Source organism: Thamnophis sirtalis, unplaced genomic scaffold (genome assembly GCF_051295495.1).
Source record: "Thamnophis sirtalis isolate CommonGarterSnake01/CBP01778 unplaced genomic scaffold, rThaSir2_p1.2 scaffold_7, whole genome shotgun sequence".
Classification (NCBI taxonomy): Eukaryota; Metazoa; Chordata; class Lepidosauria; order Squamata; family Natricidae; genus Thamnophis; species Thamnophis sirtalis.
The window spans coordinates 31,478,667-31,506,634 of record NW_028261387.1 but is presented as its reverse complement, the minus strand read 5'-3'; the positions used below and the strand labels follow the sequence as shown (position 1 = coordinate 31,506,634).

The 27,968-nt window shown below is 44.0% G+C and overlaps 1 protein-coding gene and 1 pseudogene across 2 annotated transcripts; one reads left to right on the top strand and one right to left on the bottom strand.

Moving 5' to 3' along the window:
* Positions 1-355: 355 nt before the first annotated feature.
* LOC106539395 (solute carrier family 25 member 3 pseudogene) lies at positions 356-2,788 on the bottom strand (annotated as a pseudogene).
* Positions 2,789-11,489: 8,701 nt separating this feature from the next.
* DMRTB1 (DMRT like family B with proline rich C-terminal 1) lies at positions 11,490-27,633 on the top strand. 2 transcript variants are annotated; one of them, XM_087720789.1, is made up of 5 exons: positions 11,490-11,972; positions 12,162-12,332; positions 13,857-14,095; positions 16,064-16,208; positions 26,760-27,633. In XM_087720789.1, the coding sequence occupies exons 1-5, from the start codon at positions 11,549-11,551 to the stop codon at positions 26,858-26,860; spliced, it is 1,080 nt and encodes a 359-aa protein (XP_087576915.1). In that variant the 5' UTR covers positions 11,490-11,548; the 3' UTR covers positions 26,861-27,633. The 2 variants fall into 2 exon arrangements, with proteins under 2 accessions (XP_087576915.1, XP_087576916.1); XM_087720790.1 differs by lacking the exon at positions 12,162-12,332.
* The last annotated feature ends 335 nt before the right edge of the window (positions 27,634-27,968 follow it).

Genomic DNA, 27,968 nt, shown 5'->3' with positions numbered 1-27,968 from the left:
AAACTAGGCTCTAGAAAGAATACTTAAGTCTTGTGGATACAACAGGCAATAATAAACTAGTTGAATATAATTTTAAGAATTAGGTTACATCATTAAAGGTATAAAAGACAATTGGATATCACTTATACAGGTTTTGCAATAATACTAAATGGCAAGACCATTTGTTTGAAATGAAAAAGATTGCTTTTTTTGTATAAAATATATAGTAGCTAATATGTTTTAAAAAGCATTGTCCAATACAGGATTTATAGTTCCATAATAACTACAATAACTTTATTTGCTGTAGTAACAATAAATGTTCAAATTAAATTATACAACAAAAGAAGGAATAACATACTGGTAAAGAATCATCAAAAAGAAGAAATATATTGTTTTTATTTCTATAATTCCAGTAACTTGCAGAATACTCACAGAAAAAGTAGATTTGGCTCAAATCAGAGGCTACAGCATTTTTATACAGAGAAAGGATTATTCAATATATATGAAACATGTACATGTTTCAAAAATAATTTGGAGGAAGTGCACCTATGTAAGTCTGATGGGCTGCTTTAAGAGCAGAGAGGAACAACAGTCATGCTAGTTCCAAAAGACTTGTCCAATAAACATGGAAATCACAATACAAAATTACTCCCCCCCCCCTTTTTCCAGCACAGCAGATTCTATGTGGATGAAAAGAATGCTTTTTTAAAGATTCAAGCTACTAGTAGAAACTTTTGTTACAGAGATCTATTTAAAAAATGCCCTGCGACAAAAATACATATTTTTTGATGTCTAAACAGGCACTTTGGATCATTACAGATCCATGACGCTTAAAAATAAAATAAGATTTCTAATACATTGCTGCTAAGAATGCCATTTTTCAGAGTTTATACTTTTATGTTACTTCAAATGTAGAATCAGATTTAGCAAATGAACACAAATTTTTTTGCTCAATATCTTAGAATCAACAATCTAGACTGCCTGACAACATGTCTTGTTGACAATAATTATCAAATCATTACAACAGTATTACAACAACCAACTTGTCTAGCAGTGGCTATTAACTGGTTAACCTTAAAACATTTAACAGCTTATAAAAACTAGTAATTGCATTATCTGCTATGTATTTTGAATGCAGTTAAGAACAAAATAAAACTGCAAGACAATGTTATTCTGTTAAATGACATGCATTCAAGTTTCATTAAGAAGCTTCTTTTATAGATTGTTGAAACTCTCTAAAGCTTAGTTCTGGGATTAACACTATAGCATATTTCCATGGCTCAGTGATATTCACAAATCAGGTGAATTAAACATACCTACAGAATTAGAATATCCTTGAAACACAGCCATTTAGTATGGAGTTAATTTTGAGAGAGTTTTTTTTTCAAAGATTCGGGCATTTCAGGTGGAGGGGGACGAGGCAACTTGAGATAAACTTTAACTGAATCATAAATGAACCACTGCAGTCCAGTGAGGGTACCAATCATCAGAATACGGGTGAAGAGGCCTTTCCAGATCCCACGCATGCCCAGCTTCTTGAGGACACCCAAAACAGTGGTGCCCCTTTCTTGGTTCAACACTGATACCACAGAATCAGCTGGGTGTGAGACTATAGCACAGAAGATGCCAGCGATATATCCTCCAACAAATGTGACTCCAAGTTGTTCCATCTTGCTGCACTGAACTCGCGGCTTAGGAATGACATACTTATAGAGTGCTTCTACAGTTCGTTCAAAGCAGGAAAACTTCATCATGGTATAAGGGATCTGTCGCAGCCAGAGGGGATATACTCCCTTATAGAAAGCCCACAGTCCTTCTTCAATATACATCTTGGGAGCTGCTTCTCGTAGTGTTTTGGCATAACCACGCTGGGTCTGAATCCGTACCTTGACTGCTTCCATCGGAGCCAAAGCAATGTCAGCAAAAAATTCGGCGCTGGCTGAAGCAGTGAGGTAGAGGCTAGTCCGCCACAGATAAGCTTGCTCTGGACCCAAAAAGTCAGAGTACTGTATCTTGAAGTATTCATAGAGACCAAACTTGCCAAGGCCCTGCATGGAATAACCTATGGCTGTTGGAGCCCATCCCTTAGCCAGACCAGGAATCCCCTCCTCTCGCACCGTAAGAGAAAGGCCTTGCACCAGCCCTTGGTAACGCCTGGGTTCCACCTGCATGCGGCACTTCACAATATCCAGTGGCACTACCGCTGTGTGCGTTGCACCACAACTCACCACCCCACCTAAGGAGCACAGCAGCAGATAGGTAAATGAGCCATACTCACAGGAGTATTCCTCCTCCTCCACCGCCTGTCCCATGGGACTGTCCTTTTTAATTACTGAAGCTGCTGACAGGCTGAGCAGATCCCTCGGTGGAAGGGCTGGTCTGCCATCTTTGGAGGGCTCCAGGTTCATTTCCCTGCAGCTACTTGACAGCCCAGAGTAAAAGAAAGGCCAGTTGCCGCCCCTTCCTTCTAGGATCCAGGTTGTGGGCCACAGCCCTGCCAGCAGCTGAGACCAGGGCTTGGGGTAGGTGTGCCTGCTGCCTTCAAGGGGCTCTCCTTCCATTTTGTCTTCACTGTTAAAGATCCTGTTCTTAGGGCCATTTTTCTTAAGGCTCCTGGAAAAAGTCTCATCTGCTTTCCAGAACCAGGATATGTGCTGAGAAAAGGGAGCCATGATATCCCTGGCTCCTTCCTTCCAAGACTGATCTTTCCCCTGGTCTGTGGATGGGCCAGGCATACTCGGTGCACAAGGAAAGGCCTGCTAATAGCTGAAGCTGTTGCCTCTTTCCAACTGCCAGAGAGTTCAGGGTTCTTCTGGCTATAGAGATATAGCCTAGAAGCGGCAGAAGGAATAAGGACTGTAAGTGGGCACTCTAATCACTCTCTCTCTTAGAATAGTTGGCTGGAAACAGAGGAACCTCTGTGAACAAAATTTGTTTAAAGAATAGAAAGTTTTGAAGAGTGGGGGAGGCTATTAAATGCACAAAATATATGGGCAATTGCATAACCTCAGAGAAAAAACTCAAAGGTGCCATGTTCTAAAGCAGTAATAACCTTCAATGAGAAGCCTTTTTCTCCCAACTTTTAAGCAAAGCCTTCTAGTTTTTGAGTATCAGAGGCACTGGTTCCATATTTACATGAGTTTTGTCTGGGACAAAACCTCTGGGACAGATGTTTATTTATTCCTACTATTTTCAGTTTTAGGAGCAGCACTTCTTTGCAGACACTATTTTTGCCATTTGCTTTTTGGTCATAGAGCCTGACTTTCTATCTATGATAGCATATGTATTTTTGTTCCATATTTAAATCATCACCAATAATATGTTATTAGCACCACAGGAGTAAAACATGGGGAATAAACATCCATGCTCCTCAATATTCCTCAATTATAAGGAATATTGCGCGTGATGTTAAAGATCTGATTACCTTAATATGCAACAGATAGATTAATTATTACATAGCTATGCAGCATCAAGGGGTATGTGTCAATCAGCTTATGTAAATACCATCCTGATAGACGTATGGTGGATTAATACAAACAAAAGAAATAAAGCTACTTCCATCTTAATCTTTTTACTTTTTTTTCTAGTCCAAAAAAAAAGATGGAAATCTGAATATAAAATATAGGATAGTACAAAATGGAAAACAATGCAGTCTGGCTTATAATAATAATTTGTTCAATAAAGCAGAGTGATTAATGAAGCTAATCACACACTAAGAAAACTAATAGAGTCACATCCTGTCAGACTTCACAGGAGACACAAGCAATAAATCTCAGTTCTCTAAGAACACAGTCTCCCTTTTAGGGAGTATGGTAACTAGGTAACAGCAGATACTTCACAGAGTGACACAGACCCAATAGAGCTAAATGGTGGAGTCAAGAAAAAGGTAATAGATGTGCAGAAGATCTGAGTAGTGCAGAACACAAGAATCAAATATTTTATATATGTCAGCCTCCAGGTGTAAATCCTAAGCCTCCCCCCCCCCCCGCACCTTTAAGATAACAGTCTTTTAACTCTTCTAGTTTTAAGTATCAGAAGCACTGGCTCTGTATTTACATGAGAGTTCTGTCTGGGACAGAACCTCTGGGACAGATGTTGGTTTATTCATTCTACTTCAGTTTTAGGAGCAGCACATATTTACACATAGTATTTTTGCCATTTGCTTTTTGGCCAGACCCTGACATTCTACCTATAGATGACAGGAACCGTAGCAACCTCAACAAATTACATGATAGGATTAATTGAAAGTCACCTGAAAGCACCCTTAACTACTGTAATTTGTTAATATGACAGAAGCAAAACTTCTGGAGAAAGTTATAATTTTTCTAAGAAAAAGGCATGAAGATATTCATTAAAAAGTCACTAGGACTTAAATTCATCTTGAAAATAATCTATTTTATTCTGCCATTTAAATTACAATATTAATTAATAAATGTCCTTTATTATACTTCTGTGTGAAACCTGTAGATGCCCTGGGGATTATACTTTAGATAAAAGAAAGATTGATCTGTTTGTTTTCTAGGCATATAGATGCCAGGATTTTAATGTATTATAGTTGATGAGACAATTCAGTACAAGAATTAATGGCAAGACATGGAATTCCATTACCCCAACTTAGAGAATCACAAACAATCACATACAATACAGTACAAATAAATACAATTACATCTTTCAGTTCTCTATATGCTATATCAGTTTTCATGTAAGGAAATATAGAACAGCTTTCTCTAAAGTCAGATTAAAACCGTTGCCGTCAAATATGCTATATAGCAGTAACAATAGCACTTATATACCACTTCATAGTGCTTTTACGGCCCTCTATAAGAGGTTTACAGAGTCAGCATATTGCCCCCAACAATCTGGGTCCTCATTTTACCCATCTCGGAAGGATGGAAGGCTGAGTCAATCTTGAGCCAGTGAGATTTGAACTGCTGAACTGCAGCTAGCCTGCAGTATTGCACTCTAACCACTTTGCCACCTCGGCTCTTTATGATAGATTTCAAAAGATTCCTACCTCTCAATGATGTTTCCCATGTAATTTTGAAATTGTGACTCACATTCTACTCCATTGTGAATATTATAAGAGTTTTCAGCTGGGTATAATATGGCCTATTTAAAAACTGAGGTCAAGTAGAGGTACTCCTTAAGGTTAAATTCGGACATTAAAATTTTATTTTCAATAAAATAGAATTACAGTGGTGATAGTCAATTTTTAGCTCCCCTTTTTTTAATGACCCTGTAATCCCTTAATCTGGAGTAGAGTTGGTGCGATTGGATGGAGATAGTCACATTTTAACTATGGCTATAAAAATAATATCTTTACTTATACGTTAAGTTTTAAATTTGTAAAAGTTTTGTGTTGTACCATTAACTTTTTTATCTGCAGTACTAGTTTATTTGATGATAAATCTTTTGATTATGTCTGGGTTTGGATATTTTGTACTGTATATAATAAATATTCCATTCCATTCCATGTATTTAAAAGTAATTGGGTAATTCCATTTTATGAGTAGTTTAATTCTCTAGCATGTGGGTAGGTCTGAGCTTGCCCATGGGCTGGAAAACATATTATTTATTTATATAAACGAAAATAGTATACCCTTGTTCACAAAACATAAAAACCAACGGTAAAAATGAATGTCTAATTATCAAAACATGTTATTAGACAACAGGGTTAACTGCAAAACATTAGAGGAAAGAAATTTCTAAGACATGCATACAGATGTATGTGGATGCACAACTAAGGATGGCTTTTGAAAAGCTGCTTGAGTGCACAGAAGACATGACTACTTACGTTCTTCAAGAAAATAAATTTTATTTGAATTCTTTGCAGAGTAAGATTAAAAGCAGAAATAAAAAAAACTACAGGGATAGTTGACATTGAAGCAAAAGCTAGATCCAAAATTCCTACCTATTACTATGAGATAAAAACAGGGGTGAAATTCAGCAGATTCGGGAGAACCGGTAGCAGAAATTTTGAGTAGTTCAGAGAACTGGCAAATGTAAGGTGACCAGACATCCTGATTTTGGCGGGACAGTCATAATTTTGCACAATTTGTCCCGTGTCCCACGGCATTCTTAAAAAGTCCCGATTTTTGAAAGAATGCATGACATAGTATCTCAGTTTCACTCCAAAGATTTTGAGAAATCCACCGATGATTTCTCACTATGCTAGCTGAGAGTTAGAGGCTGCCTGAGCTGTTCCCTCCCATTGGCTGGTTGCTCGGGGCCACGCCCCTCCCCTTTTGCATCCCTATTGGCTGGCGGGCCTCTCCGAAGCCAGAGATCCAACCCCGCTCCCGGGCTTTCCTCTTCGACCTTGCCGGCATCCTGCTCTGGCTCGGAAACGTGTGATCCCCAAAGCGATAGGGCCCTAGCCCGCCCTGCCAGATCCCCGATCACTCCGGTTCCTGGGCTAGACAGATCCAGAGGCTGCCTCCTCCTCCTCCCTGCAAAAGCTTCCACCTTTTTGGGTGGCGCCTCTCCCAATCCGGTCGGGCCAGAAAAGCCAAACAAGGAGGGGAACTCGCCTTCCTCTCCTCCTTGCGCCTCCCTCTCTGCGTCGAGGGCTGGTCCACTTCTCCCTCTTTCTTTCCTTTCATTCTCTCCCTCCCTCTCTCTCTTTCTTTCTCTCCTTCTCTCCGGGCTTGGCGGATCCAAAGATTTTCCCCGGGACGGGCTCCCCTCCGTTTTTTTCCCCCTTTGCCTTTTTGCTGGCGCTGTTGTGGGAAGTGCCAAAAAAGAGGCGAGATTGCAAATGAAAGCTTCCTCCCGTTCCCACCGCCGCCCCACATTGGAAAGTAAGGAGTGGGGGGGCACCTCGACCCCTTTGAGAAGCAGAGCGGTCCCGGCGCGTCAAGAACGCGCCTTTTCCAAAAGGAGAAAAGTTGCTCTGGAGACCTTCGTGCGCAGTTGCATGCTCCTGCCCCGGTTGTATGCCTGTGCATTTGTCAATCAGGTGGGTCACAATACCGTGTGGCCTCTTCTAGCTGCGGGGGGTTGTGGATAGGGAGGAGGGGGTCTGCCTATTTGGGGGTGGGGGGTTGGTGATTGGGGGGGTTAAAGCTTCGTGGGTATCAATCTTTTGATTCGATGAGCGGACGAGGAAAGGGAGGCTGTTCCTTCCAGGTTTGAATTGTGGGGGAGGGGAAGGGGGTTGGATTGGAGAAGGGAGGGGGGCTAACATCAGCCCCTTCACCGAAGTTTGCTTGGGATGGCCAATTCAGGCCTGAAAAGGCAGTTCCAGCAAGCTCAGGATGCTATAAATAGATCATATAATATCAGTCCGCCAGCACCTCCCCAATTCCATTTTTCATTCCTTGCGCATCAGAGCTCGGCCGAGCGAAAGAAAGCGCTTCACCCCACTGATTAAAGTGCTTTCTTTCGCCCGCAGGCCCCAACAACACTGTCAAGTGCTGTCAAGAAAGAGGCTTTTGGCCGCTCCAGCGGTATGTCCGCCATACACACACACACACACACACACACACACACACACCAGGGTGCGCTGTTGGGAAGAGCTGCTTAAGCTCGGGGGAAGGAATAAAAATCCTTTCGCGGGATCCGGCCAGCCAAGGCGAACAAACGGACCAGTGCTGGCCGAGTTGTCTACCGTCACTGCTTTTCAGCAGGGCGAGACATCAGGGAGTTGGGGGCTGCCAGGAGCGGAGAGGGTTTGCTTGCCTGCCTGCTGGAGGAAGAAGGGGAAGGTAGGCACTCACCGGCGTGGGGAGTGCGTGGCTGGGTGGGATGCATTGTTGTCTGGTCCTGCTAAGGGTGCAGAGGACGCGCCTCTTGTCGGTCGAGGCATCGGCTGCTCTCCCTTCTTCTGCCTTATCTCTCCGTCCGTCTACCTTTGCGTCGAGAAAGAGGAGCGGAGTGGGCAAGCAAGATGGATTGCCATGGTCAGTTGCCAGGCTTCCAGCGGGTTGGTTGGATGCCTCCCCTGTGCTCCCGCCCAGTAGCGGCAGCAGCAGGGCTGGCGGAGACACCCACAGCCTTCTCCGGCTTGCTGGTTCTCCCCAACCGCATGATTTTCCTCCTTTCCAGGTGGGTGGCGGGAGCGCCTGGGATCTCCCTAGGTCAAAGCCGTGGGGAAGGGGGGAGATTCCGTCTGAGGGTATCCCGAGGCTCTACTTTAACCCATGCGGGAAGTTTGGGGGGGGTTGCATCTTTTCCCCGGCTTCTCCGAGCTTCGTCCCTCCTGCTTTTGCTCCTTTAGCTGGAGACAATTACACACACACAGCCCAAAGAATCCCAGACACACAAACAAGCAGCTTCCCCACTGTGGGCTTTGTTCTTAACCGACAGCGGGCAAAGGGAATAGAGATAGGCGGTGGCGAGGCTGCCTTTTCTGGGGAGAGCAGGGGCTTGGCCAACTGCGGAAAGGTGCCCCAGGGCTGGGATCCAAGGCGCGCTTAACTAGGTGAGGAACTTGTGCGGACCTGCCGGGGTGTGAGTACTGAGGAAAAGAATGGAGAGGAGGGGGGGCGTGTGGAGAAGAAGCGTGATGAGCTGTCATCGGGGCTGCTGAAGCTTGTGAGGGAGATCTTGAAGCAGATGGGATGGGACTTGGAGTCCTACAAACTTGGCAAATGGGGATTCCTGCGATGGGATTTGGAATCCTAAGACACTGGCCATTGGGGGCTGCTGTGATGGGATTTGGAGTCCAATGCCCCTGGTGATTGGAGGTTCCTGCAAGGAGATGCGGGAATAGGGGGGAGGGGATCTGCACAAGCCCCCCCCCAACCCCCTTCTTTAGAAGAGCCAGAAGCATTAGGGGAGGGGGTTTTGCGCATCCCCCCCTCCCCTGAAGTCCAGCGCCTGCTTACAGCAGCCCCAGATCACCAGTGGCATTGGACTCCAGCTCCCATCCCAGCCCTCTGCACATGCTCAGAGGCCAGGGTAATGCTTGCAAAGGAGAGATGCAAGAGGCGCTGGGATTGGTTAGAATTGGATAAAGCTTGGCTTTGGAAAGGTTGGGGGGGGGGGGACAAGCGAAAGTGAAAGCCCCAGAGAGTGACACAACCAAGAAGAGTTTTGCAGTGTTCCACGGCCCTCCCCCCTCGGAAAAGGAGGGTTGGGATCACAGGCACCTGACTCTATTTGCTTTGGGTGTGCATCATAATGTTGTAAGCTGCCCGGAGTTACCTGTGTGTGATGTTGGCTACCCTATGCATTTGTCTGTGCGCGCGGGAGGGAGAGAGTGAAAAAGAGAGGGAGAAATCATTATATTAATTAGATAGATCAGTGTTTCTCCACCTTGGAGACTTGAAAGTGTGTGGACTTCAACTCCCAGAATTCTTTCAAGTCTTCAAGGTGGAGAAACACTGAGATAGATGATAATGAGATGAGGGAGGGAGAGGGAGAGAGAGAGGGAGGGTGAGAGAGAGAGAGAGAGAGAGAGAGACACCATAACTAGATAGACAGATAGGCAGGCAGATAGACGGATGGATAGAGAGAAAGAGAGAGAGATAGGTAGGCAGACAGATAGACGGACTGAGAGAGAGAGAGAGAGAGAGATACCATAACTAGATAGACAGATAGGCAGGCAGATAGACAGACAGACAGATGGATGGATAGAGAGAGAGATGATAGATATAATTAAGGTGACAAGACTTCCCTAGTGAGGCCGCGGGCTGGCAGTAACCGCCACGGCCTAGCTTCCCCGCCTCCCCCCAGTCAATGCTGTCCCTCTTTACCAATCTGAAAATCTGGTCACCTTAGGCAAATACCATCTCTGACTGGCTCCAGAGTGGGGTGGAAATGGAGATTTTGCAGTACCCTCCCCCCAGGAATGAGGAGGGGATGGGGATTTTGCAGTATCCTTCTTCTGCCACACCCACCAAATCACAGAACTGGTAGTAAAAAAATTGAATTTCACCACTGGATAAAAACCCTTGTGAAATGGGAATTAAAGAGAAACGACTAAAGTACAAATTCAGAAAGTATTTTTGTTTGCACAAGAAGTTTTGTTAGAAGAATTGCATTTTCCTTATCTTCCATAAAAGCAGCTGGCAGCCATTAAATACTTTAATACATTATTCTAAAATGCAAAACAGGAGCAGGAAAAGACACAATTCACAGTGATAGCTGGAAATATTTAAAGTATTAGGAAACCAGTCAGTAAATATTGATTTAAATACAAAAAGTCAAATAATATGCTCTTGGGAAAAAAGGAAAAGTGGTCCTTTAGAACTTTCAGGAAGTTGTTAATATGGAAGTTCCTTAGGACTTCCATAGCCCCAGTCCAGTTAATCAAAAAGCAGAAAAGCATTTCCAATGAGAATTAAACTTAGTAAAATGCTGCAGATGCAGATTTATTCTTAATATACAGCATTTTTTAAAACTTATTATAGCTTCTTTATTTGGACAAAGTTTTTTTAAATCCAGTATGAGTTACTGTGGAATTCATTATTCATATCATAAACAGATTTGTAAGTAAGTGGCACAGTCATAAAAATCCAACATTAAAAAATCACTGTACAGGGAAACAATTTAATAATCTCCTTTTCTTGCAACATAATTAAGCATACAGAATTATTTATGAATAATATTCTGTTCTTTGTTTACTGTATTGGAATAAGATATAACTTGGGAGCCATAGAACACTTTTCATTTTGCAAATTGATATAAATTTGTTTCATAGAAATGATACCACTCAACCCTCCAGGCGATATGCCATTTTATTGCATCTTGAAAACAACGTATGGACTGGCTCTCAGGTTCAGAGAAATAAATGTATAAATAGTTAGTTTGTACTGAGAAACAGGTAACATACAATGTCCTCCAAACTTGTGTGGATATCAGAAATTGCAAAAGAAAGAGATTTGGAGTTTATGATACAATCACTGTTTAATAAAAGACAGCTGTTTTCCCTGCATGTCACAAGATATGAACTCATGCACATCTTAACCAATTACTGTCTGAAGTTCAGAATTGAAACAAACAGAGCAGGATAATTCTAAGGTAGCACAGGTATCAAATTCAATTACTTGACTTGTATCTTGGATAAAATGTTCTCCTCTTCACATCAGCACCATCTCAATTAATATTGCACACCACAGATTCTTCACTGAAGCACAAAGCTATACAGTTTGCATCCAGCCTCTTAAATCTTTCTTGCAGAGCCACCAGACAATGGAATGTCTTGCCTTCTGCTTAAAAAAATTATCTGTGGCCCTAAAAAACAAAAACTCCACCTTCTTGGCAAAGAGACAAGATCTGTAGGTTTTGCAGGGATGGAAGCCCTTTTCAAAATGTTAAAGTTTCCACTAAAATAAAGTTTTCCAGAGAAGGTCTGTTTTAAAATAGAGTCTCCAGAAATAAAAAGAAGAAAGGGATTGAACTATTTTGTCACTTATCACAAAATACTACATAGTACATTTTGTGAACTGAGACCCAGCACCAAATGTTCTTCCCTTCTTCATGAAGCAGAATCCTTCCCTTCCCTAGGCTAGGGCCCAGGCTTAATTGCTAGATTGTAGCCATTTTTGCAAGCAATAAGAGCAGATTTCAGTGCATACCATTTTAGAACCAGTGTTGATGTAGACTAGAGAAAGAGCTGCCAGACATGGAGAACCAAGATGGGACTCAGTCTCTTCGGGCTCCGAAATGTTCACGTTGCCGGAATCACGGCTTTGTGGTACCGGTCAAGGGTCATGCTGGTCACTGCAGATGGAAGCAGTGCCCGTGTGAGAAATGTTCTCTCATCACTGAACGCCAGAAGATCATGGCTGCGCAGAAGGCCTTAAAAAGACAAGGACCAGATTCACCACCTAGGGAGATCTTGCCTCCCACTCAGGGTAGGCCCAGTGAAGAAGGAGCAGCCATTGCTAACAGTAAGAAGGGCCTAAAAATGAATTCCTCAGAATCTTCCACTCATGAGTCAGTTGTGCATGAAGGAATTAAAGTAACTTCAGCAGTTAGCTCCAGTACCAGAACAGCGAATAATCCAACACCACCTAAACCGAGCTCCCCGACCTTCATAGATTTAGGTATGTGTACCAGCCATAATTATTCAAACATTGGTGATTAGCTATGTCTTTTCTGTTTATGAATTTAACTTTCTATTTGTCCTGAGCATTAGTGATGTATGTACCCTGCTATGCCAAATTATAGGATTTGGATTATTGTTTTTCTTTCCCCTGTCCAATACTGCTTAGCTGTTTATTTATTTATTGCAGCTTCCATATCCTGCTTGAAAGCTGCTCCACCATGCTTCATTGTTGCAAAACTAAATTTACACAGCCAGGATCTGTGCTGTAGGAGTCAAATGAGTTGCAGCAGGCCCAACAAAACACTGACCTGCCAATCAAGCAAATATAAAAACAAAGAGTCTGGAATTAATATGATTTGTACTATATTTTTATGACATTCCTTTCAGCAGAGGGAATATTTCAGTGATAACGAAAATAATTTGCTCGATTGGTTTTTGTATGAACAAAAGAGAACTGACAAATCTTTGACTGCTGTCATCTTTTGTAACCATTTATTTTTGCATTGAATAGATATTGTGCAAGCCATATTTTGAAGAATATTTAGAGATGCAGTATATTTAAGGGAAGCATCTTAACTTGAATTTCTCTGCAAAATTCAAATTGCAATGGTTAGTTATTTTTAAATAAAACTGTGTTAATCAACATCTTAAATACAGGAAAAGTGTAGAAAATATATTGGTGAAGTCCTCTGTGAGCTAGGCTGTTTTCTTGCAGATGTTCTCTTGCGCTGATGATGTTAGTTTATTTGGGTAATTAAACATCTGCAAGAAAACAACCAGCCTCAGAGAGCACCAAGGAGAGCATTTAAACTCCTCTAATATTATACAGTATTTACAAAGCTGATAATGAACATTGTTCATTAAATCAACAGGTTCAAAATTGCTTATCAAAAGTAAACCTGAAACATTGCTAGATGTTATACATTTCCTAATTATTCAGAATTTTTGTTACATTAAAAATAGCTTATCCTCCATTCTGCTCTCTTACTGTTTTAATTGAGATCCATGTTGTGTTCTATTTATGAATATGGATTGCCATCTACTGGCTTGATATAATATTAAATACTATTAAGATACCTTGCAATTTATTTTTGTTGCTTGATCTGATAACATTTTCTACTTAAGAAAAAAATGAATTTGTTTATTATGAGTCATTCTAATTCAAAGAGGTTAGGTATTTATCCGTAGTAATCAAAGTTTTGATTTAAAAAGGAGAAACAATTAATTGAATTAGTCCAAACTATATAAAACAATAAATTACAGTATCACATTTTATGTTAATATATCTCTTATTCATAAATAAATAATATTTGATTTAGTTTGAATAATGTGTAATGTATGTTTCTCTGTGACTAACAAAGGTCTCTATGCATTCTTCCAATTGATACAAATCATGAGTAACAACTCTGCATTAGTAGGATCTTGGCCATTTAAGGTGTCTTTATACCTCTCAGTAGAACAATTATGTTAAAAAAATACTTCTTGCATTTAAGCTATCCACTTTTCAAGGATAAGTACCTGATAGGGCACATAAAGAGTATCTTTTTGAAATTTTAATTAGCCAAAATGCAACACTTTCAGGATGTTAAAATACCGTACATACCTTTATATGTTACTGATACAAGCCAGTTTGGTCTAGTTGTTAAGACACCAAGTTAGAAAGCCAGAGGCCATGGGTTCAAGTGCTGCCTTGGCCATGAAAGCCCCCTGGGTGGTTTTAGGCCATTTACTCACACTCACAACACACCTCACGGGGAAAAATAAGAAGAGAAAGATATGCTGGATATGTCCCCCCCCCTTGAGATATTTGTAAAAATGATAAAGGTGGGATATAAATAAACAAATAAATATTGGTAACCCATTTAATCCATTTTTTTAATAGACTATCCCAATTTGCCTCAAGAATGTATTGCTGTGTGTCCAGAATTTGGGGAGAGGGACTCTCCCAAAATGTACCCTGGTTACTCTGGGATGTATCCTTATCATCCATTTTCAATGGGATTCACTATCAATCAACCAGCTTACAGAGGTCCATCTCCTGCACCTGTTTTGCCTCTACAAACAAGTTTCAGACACTTTTCCAGCAATCATGGACCAAGCAGTGTTCCTGCTTCTATACCAGTAAGTAAAGTTTTCTCCACACATGGTTTAATACAGCTCACATAAGCACAACACCCTCAGATGTCTCTTGTAGCTAGCCATTGGTGTAATGATTTTAAATCAATGGCATATTTTGAATTTTTAGTACCTTGATTATACTGTGGTAAAATGGTTATCATAGTCAGGCATAGTCAGTCACAAAACAGCAGAAACTGAACCAGTAAGATTACTACTCTTTTCTATTTAACCTCTCATGATGACTTTTTTTTTTAATCGCAAAGTCACATATCCACCCAAAGCAGCACCTGGCTGCATGTATTTCAAAAACTGCATCTGGGCTCAGTTTTTGGCAATAAAATGGATGATAGAGCCTGGCACTATGCTTTTCAGCACATTCACATTCCATTTTTTTTTCAATTAAAGAATGATATAAGTGCCAAAGGAGATGCCTGAAGATGCTGGTATTTTGATACTGCCATACTGGGAACCCACTAAGTTTGTATAGTATGCTGGCAAAATTGATGAATCATGAATAGCTGCTGGGTTTGTACAGTAATTTAAATTCCATTGAGTTCTATTCTAGTTATGAATGTTAATAGAATTTCCGAGAAAATCTCAAATATTCTATTTTTAGAATTCTCCATTTAAATTGGCTGCACATTCACACGTCCACATCTTTCAATAGAACATTGATTAGGATGCATAGTTGATGGTTTACTCTATTTATTCTGGTTTAGAGCCCACCTAATTGTTGCAACTGCTAATACATCCAGGGGTAACTGTGACTGGAGAGTTAATCTAAAAGTATGGGGAAAAGAATGTGAGAGGAGATGGTTCTGCCTTGTCTGAATCAGAAACAGTGCTTCTTACACAATGCATTTGCAACATCTCTATAAAATGAATTTCTCCCCCCCCCCCCCCTGGTTTCTTCCTGGTACTTAATTACAGAAATGCAAGAAAGGACATAGCAGCTAATAGCAGTAGCCCAAACTATAAAGGCAAAACCATTTTGTCTCCCCTATGTATGTCAGAAAAATATGTTTAAAAAAAATAGCTATATTTTTTTGAAAATTAGGAATGGACTAATAACAATTTAGGAAAATAAAAAACATAGCAAACATACAATGTTAAGTCTTCTATGTTTGAAAAACATAGTATTGAACTGTTATTTAGTTCTCTTAAATATGGATTGTTAACTACCCGATGCCACGGCTAATGTAACTATTGCTGTCTGACATTAATATCATTTATTTACCATTTGGTACACAGATTTGGATTTCTTTTAAATGGTTGCGGTCTTTTCCAGCTGTGCCTATCCAAGAACTGAGTCAGAGGAAGAAAATGTAAAATTTGAAAATGTTCTTGATTCCCTTTCCAAGAATAAAAATAAGCCTAATAAAATTATATATGATAAATAAAGTTAGCTTTCTATCAGATTGACTTCCATTTTAATTGTTTTCTGGAAGCAGCTGAAAACTAAGTTCTTCTGAAGGAGATTTGGCATGTAATGCCACTCTAGCTGAGGTATACACACACACACAGAGTATAATATTTTAATTTTTAATATGATTGTGGCTATTTTAATTGTTATTGTGTAGTTCGTCAGCAAGATAGATGATTTACCCTATATATTAGTGGTGGGTTGGCAATTTTTTTACTACCAGTTTGAGTATGCTCCAGCGTGTGCTCGCACGCACAACACTTCTACACATGCGCAGAAGAGTCCGGGCGGATGGGCAGAGCCTTCCGCCACCTCTACTACTGGTTCGCCCGATTCGGGCTGAACTGGCAGCAACCCACCTCTGGTGTGTGGGTGTGGGTGTGTCCGTGCATGTGTGCGCGCGCGTGCACACACACACAGATGATAGACAATGATAAATAGAGAGATAGAGATAATGAAATATGTTTTAGACTAAATTTCACGACTTTATAGCTATCATCTGCATAGCTCAGTTCACCAGCCATTCATGCACTTTTGTTTTTATATAGCTACAGGACACAGGTGGGGATTTCCGGTCAGGATACTATACCCCACTCTCACCCTTTATACCCCGAGGCTATCTGCCAGGGATTCACTACCTTCCACCACCTCTCCAGCTCAACCTTGTGACTGAAGCTACAAAGGAAACGTCTGGTAAGTGATCAGAATATTTGGTTATGAAGCTGTTACACTGATGTTTGCAATGCACCCACAGGTATTCTTCAACTTAACAGCCACTTAACAACCAGTCAAAATTACAATGGGCCCAGAACAGGTGCTTTATGGCCCATAACCAGGTTTGAAAAATACGGAAGGCACCTGGAGTTCCTGAGCTGACTGAGGAGGGGTTGCCTCACTGAGAGACTGCTTTGCTGAAGGGCTGAGAGGGGAACATTGAGAGCACAGAGAGGAAGATGCTGGCTTTATTGGCACTTTAACAAGCACTTTACCATCATTTACTAAGCATTAAGCACTATAACATCACTTAAGTCAGAGTTGGAAGGCTTAAACTTAATGCTCATCTGCGAGATTAAGATGGCTGTTAGACTTTTTCATCCTGAATTCAGGTGCCCCCATAGCCCTTCCAGACGCCCTCCTCCCTCCCTCCTCCCCTCTCTGCAACTCAGCCCTTGTATTAACTTTATCATCATCTTCTTCAGAACCCTGTTTGGGTGGATTTCTCCCTTGGTGGACTTGAAGAGTTTTTTCTACTGCCTGTTATCGACAGTGGGGAGCCTCAGTTTATCTCCCCCATTGGCCATTTGGCCCTTTTCCAGCTGGGCCTCTAAACATCTGGGCGTAGGAGGACTCCCGGTTTCACATTACTTTCTTAGACATTTGGGACTTTTTTTCAGCTTTACTAGAGAGGGGAAACGTTATCCTTCCCCTCTGTATACCATCTAGTACGGACTTTGCGAACCTGCGCAACCTTTCTAATTTTATTTTAAATAGGTATGTTGAGTGCATGGGATTGCATGGGATGGTATGAATGAACTCACTTTTTACTATTAATATTGCTGTATTTGTGTTTTAACTTTTTAGTGAGGACTGTCTGTGTGAGAGTTTGGGTATGACTGATTCGGAGGACCTGGCGGGGCACGCGGGGGTCACCGGGGTGGGCAGGGGAACTACATCCACGGGAGAGGGTCGGGGCATTGCGGTCATAACAGGGAGAGGCAGATACGGCGGGGACTTTAGGGCAGGCCATTACCGGGGAAGGAGGGCTTGCTATATCACAGAGATCCCTCCTTCCGGCCCTAGGAGTCCCACTCCAAGGTCAGATGGCGCGGGTGCTCAGGACCCTGGTCTCAGGCTGCTGTCGCTAAATGCCAGGTCTGTTGTTCATAAGGCCCCCCTCATCCGGGACTTGATAACTGATGAGGGCGCAGACCTGGCATGTATTACTGAAACATGGCTGGGCCCTGAGGGAGGAGTCCCCCTCGTTGAGATGTGCCCAGCCGGATTTCAGGTGCTACACCAGCCGAGAGCCCAGGGAAGGGGTGGCGGTGTGGCTATTGTAGTCCGGGAGTCTTTAGTACCTCGTAGGATCCCTGCTCCGGAGCTTGTCGGGTGTGAGTCCCTGCTAGTGAAGCTGGACCTCAAGGGTCAAGTGGGTTTGCTGCTTACGTACCTGCCTCCCAACTACGTTGCAGCAGCCCTCCCCTCGCTCCTCGAGTCAGTAGCCGAGCTAGCGGTTGAGTTCCCTAGACTTATAGTTCTGGGGGACTTTAACTTGCCTTCGCTCGGTGAACACTCTGATGGAGCGCAGGAGTTCATGGCTTCCATGACAGCCATGGGCTTGACTCAAGTAATTCAAGGCCCAACTCACTCAGCGGGTCACACGCTTGACCTCGTATTCCTCTCGGAGCAGTGGAGTTACGATCTTGGTCTGAGGGGTAATGAGATCATACCCCTGTCGTGGTCAGACCACTACCTACTGAGGCTAGACTTTCGGAGGCCAAACCCCCACCGTAGGGAGGAGGAACCGACCAGCTGGTTCCGCCCCAAGCGACTGATGGATCCTGTTAGGTTCCAGACGGAGCTTGGGGTTATTCCTGATACCCTCGCCCACAGTTCGGCGGAGACCCTCGTCGCTGCCTGGCACTCGGCAGCTTCGGAGTCTCTAGACCGGATTGCGCCGCTACGGCCCCTCCGGGTCAGCGGCCCCCGGAGGCCTCCTTGGTTCACTGAGGAGCTCCGGGAGGTAAAGCGCCGGAGGAGACGCCTAGAGCACTCGTGGAGGTCCGATAGGTCCGAGTCGAAACGGGCACTTTTAACAGCATGCACCAAGGAGTATATTCGGACCTTAAGAACAACAAAAAAGAACATACATTGCCTCCTTGGTAGCGTCCGCCGAGTCCCGCCCAGCCGCCCTGTTTAGGATAACCCGCTCCCTCCTAAATAGGAGGGAGACGGGGGACTCCTTACAGGGTAAGGCTGAGGAGTATGTCCAGTTCTTGGCGGACAAAGTTGCCCGGTTTCGAGCGGACCTGGACTCCACCCCAGTAGATCCAGCCGAGACACAAGGAGAAAACTTGGCAAACCATCTCTGGGTTGAGTTTCAGGAAGTTGCCTCTGGGGATGTGGACAAGGCTATGCGAGCTGTGAGTGCCTCCACCTGCATACTGGACCCGTGTCCCTCCTGGCTGGTTGCCAACAGCAGTGAGGTGACACGAGGCTGGATCCAGGCGGTTGTTACCGCTTCTCTTCGGGAGGGGTACTTTCCCACCGCGCTCAAGACAGCGGTGGTAAGACCCCTCCTGAAGAAGCCGTCTCTGGATCCAGCTGTTCTTAATAACTATCGTCCAGTCTCCAACCTCCCCTTTGTAGGGAAGGTTGTTGAGAAGGTGGTGGCTCTCCAGCTTCAGCGTACCTTGGAGGAAGCTAACTATCTTGACCCCTTCCAGTCTGGCTTCAGACCCGGTTACAGCACAGAAACCGCTTTGGTCGCATTGACTGATGATCTCTGGAGAGCTAGGGATGGAGGCCATGCTTCCATCCTAGTTCTCCTGGACCTCTCAGCGGCTTTCGATACCATCGACCATGGTATCCTTCTGCGACGACTGCGGGAGATAGGGGTGGGCGGCACTGTCTTGCAGTGGTTCTCCTCCTATCTCTCGGACAGGTCACAGTCGGTGTTAGTGGGGGGGCAGAGATCGTCCCTGAGGCCCCTAACCTATGGGGTGCCGCAGGGGTCGGTCCTATCCCCCCTACTATTTAACATTTACATGAAACCGCTGGGCGAGATCATCCGAAGGCACGGGATAAAATACCACCAATATGCGGACGATACACAGTTGTATCTGTCCGCCCCGTGCCAACTCAATGAAGCGGTGGACGTGATGAACCGGGGACTGGAAGCCGTTAAAGACTGGATGAGAGCAAACAAGCTGATACTCAACCCAGACAAGACCGAGTGGCTGTTGTGTTTCCCTCCCAAAAATTTGACCAACATACCATCACTCAGGCTGGGGGGACAAAATTTATACCCCTCAGAAAGGGCCCGCAACTTGGGAGTCCTCCTGGATTCACAGCTAACTTTTGACCACCATCTCTCAGCTGTGACCAGGGGGGCATTTGCCCAGGTTCGCCTGGTGCGCCAGTTGCGGCCCTACCTGAATCGGGAGGCCCTCACAACAGTCACTCGAGCCCTTGTGATCTCTAGGCTGGAATACTGTAATGTGCTCTACATGGGGCTGCCCTTGAAGAGCATCCGAAGACTTCAGCTAGTCCAGAATGCGGCTGCGCGAGTGATCGTGGGCGCACCACGGTTCGCCCACATAACACCGATCCTCCGTGAGCTGCACTGGCTACCTGTTGATCTCCGGGTGCACTTCAAGGTCCTACTCACCACCTATAAAGCGCTCCATGGTAGTGGATCTGGCTATTTGAGAGACCGCCTTCTGCCAATTACCTCCCTGCGTCCCATCAGATCGCATAGAGTTGGCCTCCTCCGTATTCCATCTGCCAGTCAGTGCCGACTGGCGACTACTCGGAGGAGAGCCTTCTCTGTTGCGGCTCCGACACTATGGAACAATCTCCCCGTGGAGATTCGTACCCTCACCACCGTCCAGGCCTTCCGCACAGCCCTCAAGAACTGGCTAGCCCGTCAGGCCTGGGGATAATCTTATTTTCGCCCCTCCCGAATGCTGAGTGAATGTTGAGTTTTATTGTCTAATTTACTTTGTGCACATTTCTTTTTGGTATTGTCCTACACTCCCCTTCCTTTTTTGATTGTAAGCCGCCCTGAGTCCCCTCAGGGAAAAGGGCGGCCTATAAATAAATAAATAAATATATATATATATATATATATATATATATATATATATATATATATATATATATATATATATATATATATATATATATATATATATATATATATATATATATATATATATATATATATATATATATATATATATATATATATATATATATATAACATTTCTGGTTTTTGTAAAATGTCATGCCATCCCTGCTCGTCAGTCACTTGACCATATTTTAGGTGCTTGGCAACTGCCTTGCCTTTATGACTGATGTCCCATCATCACGTGACACATTTCAGAAAATGAGTTCACACTTACAACTGCGGCTATTCCTTAACCAGTGTGGATTCGTTTAATGACCACAATGATTTGCTAGATACACATGATTAGATTTAGAGAAGTCTAATGCAACTAGATTTTACCAAGAGGATCATACAGATTTCATAATGTTTATATTGTGCAAATTAATATACCTACATTATTTTCTATGTACATTCCTGTACTGCCTGCATAATTCCAATAGCAAATGCTTGCAAACCAAAAAACTATTTTTAATTATTAGCCAATGGTGAGAAACATCATCTGAACACCTGATTCCATTATTTGTTCAAACTACAGGGGCACATAAGTAAAGCAATACTTTAATTGTATCTTAAGTATATCTGAGATTAAATCATGATCACATCACAACACGTGACTTTGGGTGGTAATAAACTGTCCTCTGAAAATATTTAACTTAAAATTTAACTCTGCTGGTTTCCCTTAACCACATAAGAACAATGAAAGAATATTTGTGTAAACTTCAAACACTTTTTTCAGTGTTTTCCCCAAATAAGTTATTGCACAACAGTCATATTAAATTTACTGAGAATCATTTTTAAATTCTTTCTGCATATATAAATAGGGACTGAGTGGCTTTTTTTTCAACAGGAAAAACTTTTCCCAAGTATGTGATCTAATATATTCCAAGATATTCTACATCCAGAAAGTTATTTCAAATAACTTAGGTTTAGGGCTAGGGTTAGGGTTGGTGAGCTTTAGGGTTAGGGCTAGAATTAGGGTGGGGGTGGGATTACTAGCCTGGTGGTCTGCTGGCTCATAATCGCCGCTTGAGAACGTGGCAGCTCAGCTGCGAGAGGGGTCTCCCCCCCCTCCTTTCCCCTCTCCTCTAGTTACAGTCTTTAGTCAGCGAGCATGCAGTCCCCTGGCCTCCTCTGTCTGTGGGAAAGACTGTGCTTTGACTACTACCATCCCAGCTATTCTTCAGCTATGACCGGCCTTGGGACACTCGCTTTTAGAACTGTCCCTCCAATTGCTGATAACGTGCTGTTTACCCCAGACTTTTGGACTTTGCTCTTCCTGTGGGAGAAGATTGGGACTCTAGCTTCCCCCCCTCATTCTAGAACGTTCTTGCACGATCTCAAATTGCACTATTGCACAACTTTTTAAATGGTATGGTGAGTGTATGTGGTTGACTGACTGTGCCCACTTTTATTCCATATTGTTGTATTTGTGTATTTTAAAGCGTTTTGTGGGAAGTGCTTGGTTGTATGATTGTGTACGTCTGAGAAGGCTGGGTACCCCCTGCACTGAGTGCTCTGCAGAAGTGTCAGGGAGGCCTAGGCCGAATCCCAGCCTAGGATGTCTGATTCGAAGGGCCTGCCAAAGAATGGGGTAGCTATGGGGGAGGGTGGGGGGACCACAGACACGGGAGTGGGCCGGAACATTACGATCATAACAGGGAGGGGCAGATATGGCGGGAACTTTAGGGCTAGCCATTACCGGGGAAGGAGGGTTCGCTACGTCACAGAGATCCCTTCTTCCGGCCCTATTAGTTCCACTCTGAGGCCAGATGGCGTGAGTAGTCAGGGCCCTGGTCTCAGGCTGCTGTTGCTAAATGCCAGGTCTGTGGTTCACAAGGCTCCCCTCGTCCGGGGACCTAATTTTAGACAAGAGGGCAGACCTGGCATGTATTACTGAAACCTGGCTGGGTCCAGAGGGAGGAGTCCCTCTCACTGAGATGTGCCCAGAGGGTTTTCAAGTGCTTCATCAGTCGCGACCCCAGGGAAGGGGTGGGGGAGTGGCGATTGTTATCCGAAGGTCTCTAGTTCCTCGTAGGATCCTTGCTCTGGAGCTTGTTGGGTGTGAGTCCTTGCTGGTGAAGTTGGACCTTGGGTCAAGCAGGCTTGTTGTTAACGTACCTGCCTCCCAACAGTGTTACAACAGCCCTCCCCTCGCTCCTCGAGTCAGTAGCCAAGCTGGCAGTTGAGTTCCCCAGGCTTATGGTGCTGGGGGATTTCAATTTGCCTTCGCTCGGCGAGTACTCTAATGGAGCGCAGGAGTTCATGGCTTCCATGACAGCCATGGACTTGACCCAAGTAATTCGGGGCCCGACTCACTCAGCGGGTCACACGCTCGACTTCGTATTCCTCTCGGAGCAGTGGAGTCGTGATCTTGGTTTGAGGGGTACTGAGATCGTGCCCCTGTCATGGTCGGACCACTTCCTACTGAGGCTTGACTTTCGGAGGCCAATCCCCCACTGTAGGGAGGAGGAACCGATTAGGTGATTTCACCCCAGGCACCTAATGGACCCTTCGGGTTTTCAGACGGCGCTTGGTGTTATACCTGATACTCTCGTCCACAGTCCAGTGGAGACCCTCGTTGCTGCTTGGAACTCAGCGGCGGCGGAGGCTCTAAACCGGATTGTGCCTTTACGGCCTCTCCAAGGTAGCGGATCCAGGATAGCCTCTTGGTTTACCGAGGAACTCCGGGAGATGAAACGCCAAAAGAAATGCCACAAGCGCCGCTGGAGGGCCAGTAAGTCTGAGTCAGACTGAGCACTGATGAGAGCCTATATCAGAGCCTATCTCGTGGCAATACGGGCGTCAAAAAGTGCACATTTTGCTGCTCTGATTGCATCAGCTGAATCACGCCCAGCCGCCTTGTTTAGAATAACCCGCTCCCTCTTGAGAGGGAGGAATGTGGGTGATCCCTTACAAGGTAGAGCTGAGGAGTTTGTTCAGTTTCTAGCGGATAAAGTTGCTCGGATTCAGACAGACCTGGACTCCAATTGCTCAGAGCCAGCCGAGGTACCGGGGGAGGGTCTTGAGCGGAATTTATGGATTGATTTTCAACTTGTCACACCTGAGGAAGTGAACAAGGCCATGGGAGCGGTGAGTGCCTCCACTTGCGTTCTGGACCCGTGCCCCTCCTGGCTGGTCGCGAACAGCAGGGAGGTGACACAGGTCTGGATCCAGATGATAGTTACCACCTCTCTGCGGGAGGGAGCCTTCCCACCCCTTTTAAAGGCGGTGGTGGTGAGACCCCTCCTGAAGAAGCCGTCTTTGGATCCAGCCATTTTAAGTAACTACCATCCAGTGTCCAACCTCCCCTTTGTTGGGAAGGTTGTTGAGAAAGTGGTGGCCTCTCAGCTCCGTCGGTCCTTGGATGAAACCGATTATCTGGACCAATGTTCCCTCTAATTTTTTTTCAGTGTGAGCAGAAAAGTATAGTGTTTGAGCGGCATATTTTCATGCCTGGGCACCTGAATTTTTTTCACAGATGTCACCTAAGACAACAACAAAATCAGTATTATTTGAAACTCAAAGTTATGTTTATTCAAGGTACCCGCTTAATTAAAAGTGTTATATAATATCAGTATCACTTAACAACGCTCCTGCTTAGCAACCAAAATGTTGGCTCAGAAAGTCTGGCATTTGAAGCACGCAAGTCTTAAAGCTGTTGTTACAAGACCCTTGCACCCCTAACTCTTTAGGGGAAAAAAAACCCAGGGGTCTTCAAACGTGACAGCTTTAAGACTTGTGGACTTCAACTCCCAGAATTCCTCCCTGAGGGGAATTATATATTTGGACTGTTTCATAGTTACATTAGAGAACTACATTGTTAGAACTTAGCACAAAAGATACCTTTTATCTGAAAATCCAAATAGAGTAAACCTGCTATTATCCCAGAGCACTAATGTCATTTGTCCCAATCTGTTTTACGAGTCTGTATTAAAATAGATAGAAATATTTTCACTAAATTTTATAGATCTATATTTCAGGAACCTATCAGAAGTTAGGGCAAGATAAGAGTGGAAGAATGAATTTTGTTGCAGGTCATGGGGATTTTTTCAGCATCTTAAAAGTGGAGCGCATGTGCATTGAACTAGCAATACCCATTTAATAACAAAAGGAAATGGCTGAATTAAATTTGGTAAAGTTGCAAGCGAGCTGTAAAAAGCTTGTGGTTTTTAAAATCATAGAATCAGAAGGGATACTGGAGGTCTTCTAGTCCAGCCCCTTGTCCAAGGCAGGAGTTTTTATATCATCTGAGACAAATGGCCGTCCAGTCTTTTGAAAACCTGTAGCAAATGAATTAATATTCCATTGATTTTAATTGTTCTTACTGACAGATTGCTCCTTATTTCCAGCTTGAGTCTCCTTCTGACAAGTTTCCATTGCTTCTTGTCCTGTCCTCAGGTGCTATTGCTGCTGCCTCCTCCTCCTCCTCCAACAGCACCTACACATTTGCTGCCCAGCACTGTGGCTGAGGTGAAGCCGCCAAAGCTCCCGCTGGCGCCCCCGCAGCGTTGGGCGGAAATCCGGCAGTGCTGTTGGAAGAGGAGGAGGTGAACCAGCCTGCCATCGCCGGCCACCGCCAGCCCTGCCGCTCTTCCCGCCCCCTTCCAAGCCCCACAGTCCAGCGGACGCAGCAGAAGCAGCCCCAGGGCTCCACTGCCGCTCCCCGCATTTTCTGGACGGGGTCTCGCAGGAAGGAATCCCCCTTTGAAGAGCCGTGCTCTTCAAAACAAGTCTGTGGAGGTCCTTTGCAGGCGGCCAGTTGTAGCCGCCTGCAAAGGACTTCCCCACGTTTATTTTACAGAAATCTCTGCGCGGCAGTTAGAAACTGCTGCGCGGGGGTTTCTTTCCACGTGCGCGGCCGCGCAGCCGTGCACCTTAGAGGGAACAGTGATCTGGACTCCTTTCAGTCTGGATTCAGGCCTGGCTACACACGGAAACTGCTTTGGTCGCACTGATTGATGATCTCTGGAGAGCCAGGGATGGGGGCCATGCCTCCATTCTAGTGCTCCTTGACCTCTCAGTAGCCTTCGATACCATCGACCATGGTATCCTTCTGCGGCGGTTACGTGAGGTGGGAGTGGGAGGCACCGTTCTTCGGTGGTTCTCCTCCTACCTCTCTGACAGGTCGCAGTCGGTGTTGGTTGGAGGGCAGTGGTCGACCCCTAGGCCCCTTAAGTATGGGGTGCCGCAGGGCTCTGTCCTGTCCCCCCTTCTGTTTAACATCTACATGAAGCCACTGGGTGAGATCATTTGTCGGCACGGGATAAAGTACCATCAATACGTGGACGATACACAGCTGTATCTGTCTGCCCCGTGCCAACTCAGTGAAGTGGTTAAAGTGATGTGGCAGTGCCTGGAGGCTGTCAGGGTCTGGATGGGTGTGAACAAGCTTGCACTCAATCCCGACAAGACCGAGTGGCTTGTGTTTTTTCCTCCCAAAGATTGGCTGGGGGGGTGAAATTATACGCCCCTCAGACAGGGTTTGCAATTTGGGAGTCCTCCTGGACCCACAGCTGACTTTAGAACATCATCTGTCAGCTGTCACCAGGGGGACGTTTGCCCAGGTTCGCCTCGTGCACCAATTGCGTCCCTACCTGAACCGGGAGGCTCTCAGAACAGTCACTCACACCCTTGTGACCTCGAGACTGGACTACTGTAATGCGCTCTACATGGGGCAGCCCTTGAAGAACATTCGGAGACTTCAGCTTATCAAGAATGCAGCCGCGCGAGCGATTGTGGGTGCACCTCGGTATACCCACGTTACACCTATCCTCTGCAAGCTGCACCGGCTGCCTGTTGGACTCCGGACGCGCTTCAAGGTGCTAGTCGTTACTTTTAAAGCCCTACATGGTATCGGACCTGGGTACTTGAGAGACCGCCTCCTGCCAATTACCTCCCTACGACCAATTAGATCCCACAGATTAGGCCTTCTCCGAATACCATCAGCTAGCCAATGTCAACTGTCGACCCCCCGGGGAAGGGCCTTCTCTGTGGCTGCTCTGGAACGATCTCCCCGTGGAGATTCGGACCCTCACCACCCTTCAGGCTCTCCGCAAAGCCGTCAAGACCTGATGAGTTCCTAGCCCCACTTGAATTGTTGTGATTGTTGTGTAGCTTTTAATCTGTTTTTTGTATCTTGTTTCTGTCTTGTTTGTTTTTTGTATCTCCCCCTTCCCCACTTGTTTGTTAGCCGCCCTGAGTCCCTCGGGAATAGGGCGGCATACAAGTATAATAAACATACATACATACAAGAATGTGTTTTGCTTTTGTTATTTAAATAATAGTCATTTAATAAAGCAGAAGAATTCTGTCCAAGCAGAAATTGTAAACTACTTTTTGTTTCTGTCTTTTAGTTTCCCCTGAAGACAGCCAGGATTCTGCAGTTATATGTAAGCCCAGCCAAACATCTCAAGAAGATGCCTCTGAAGATTGTTCTTCATATAACGAACAGTAAATCTTCACTATCTAAAGTGAAATATTGCCTTCAAGTGCCGCCTTGCTATAAATGTTATTTTGTATTACTTTAAACTATATCGCTGCTAATCCTAATTTATCAGTCAGATAAAGTTAGAATACAGCACTTATACAGTTCTATTTGCATTATTGGTGTAATATGTCCCACTAGAATTTGTTGTCTTGATGCTAAGTTGCAAGTTTAGAAAAATATGCCTGTATTGAAAATCTTCACTGCAGTCCCCTAATTGGATGTCAGATAGTGAATGCAGGCAGAGCTCAGAAGTGATGCATATTGTGAGAAGTCAGAGGTGCTCAGTAAATATCTATGACTTTACCATAAAATCCGAGCACAATTTAACATATGCCTAAACTTTGGAAGGAAACATACTGGTTAGCTTTAGGATTTTCAGCTTTTATTAGTTGATGCCAGCCTATAGCTGGCATCAACTATATAGTTGTTTGCTACAGCTACTTTTTCAACCTAATACTATTGATATATATAGAGAAGTTGAAATTATGGAAACATGGTACAACTGAAGGGTATCAAGTAAGGAAACGTATAAAAAGATTAATCTACCAATTCCTCTATGCTAAGCTGCTCCTAAATTACAAGAACAAGTAGTTCCTTTTCAGATGCCGTGTTTCAAGTTGAAAAACGGCACTAAGAAAAATCTGGTTTTAGCTAATAACTTTGTATTTCTAGTTTAGTTCCATTACCTGTTGTAAAAATACTTATATTAGCCTGTTGAAATAAAACATTTTCAAATGGTGGTACACTCTTATATATCTTTTCTTCTATACAGATTCAAAAATTACATTTTGAAATGTGTTAGGCATATATGGCTATTAGAAGATAATAGCTAATGAGTTGAAGAAATGAAAAATTTGAAGTAATATGTCATCTCCAAATGGATTTATGCAATAGTGTGGCTAGTGGAAATTTGAAAAGTGATTGTTTGCTTGTCCTCCCTTTTGCGAGCTATAGTAAGCATTAATAAAAAATTAACCTTTCAGCATTTTTTTTCATTAGGAACGTTTCAAAATGTTCAGCTTTAGAGAGTTGGGAACAGAGGTCGATTCAGCATGAAAACAGAGGTTGCTTTTCA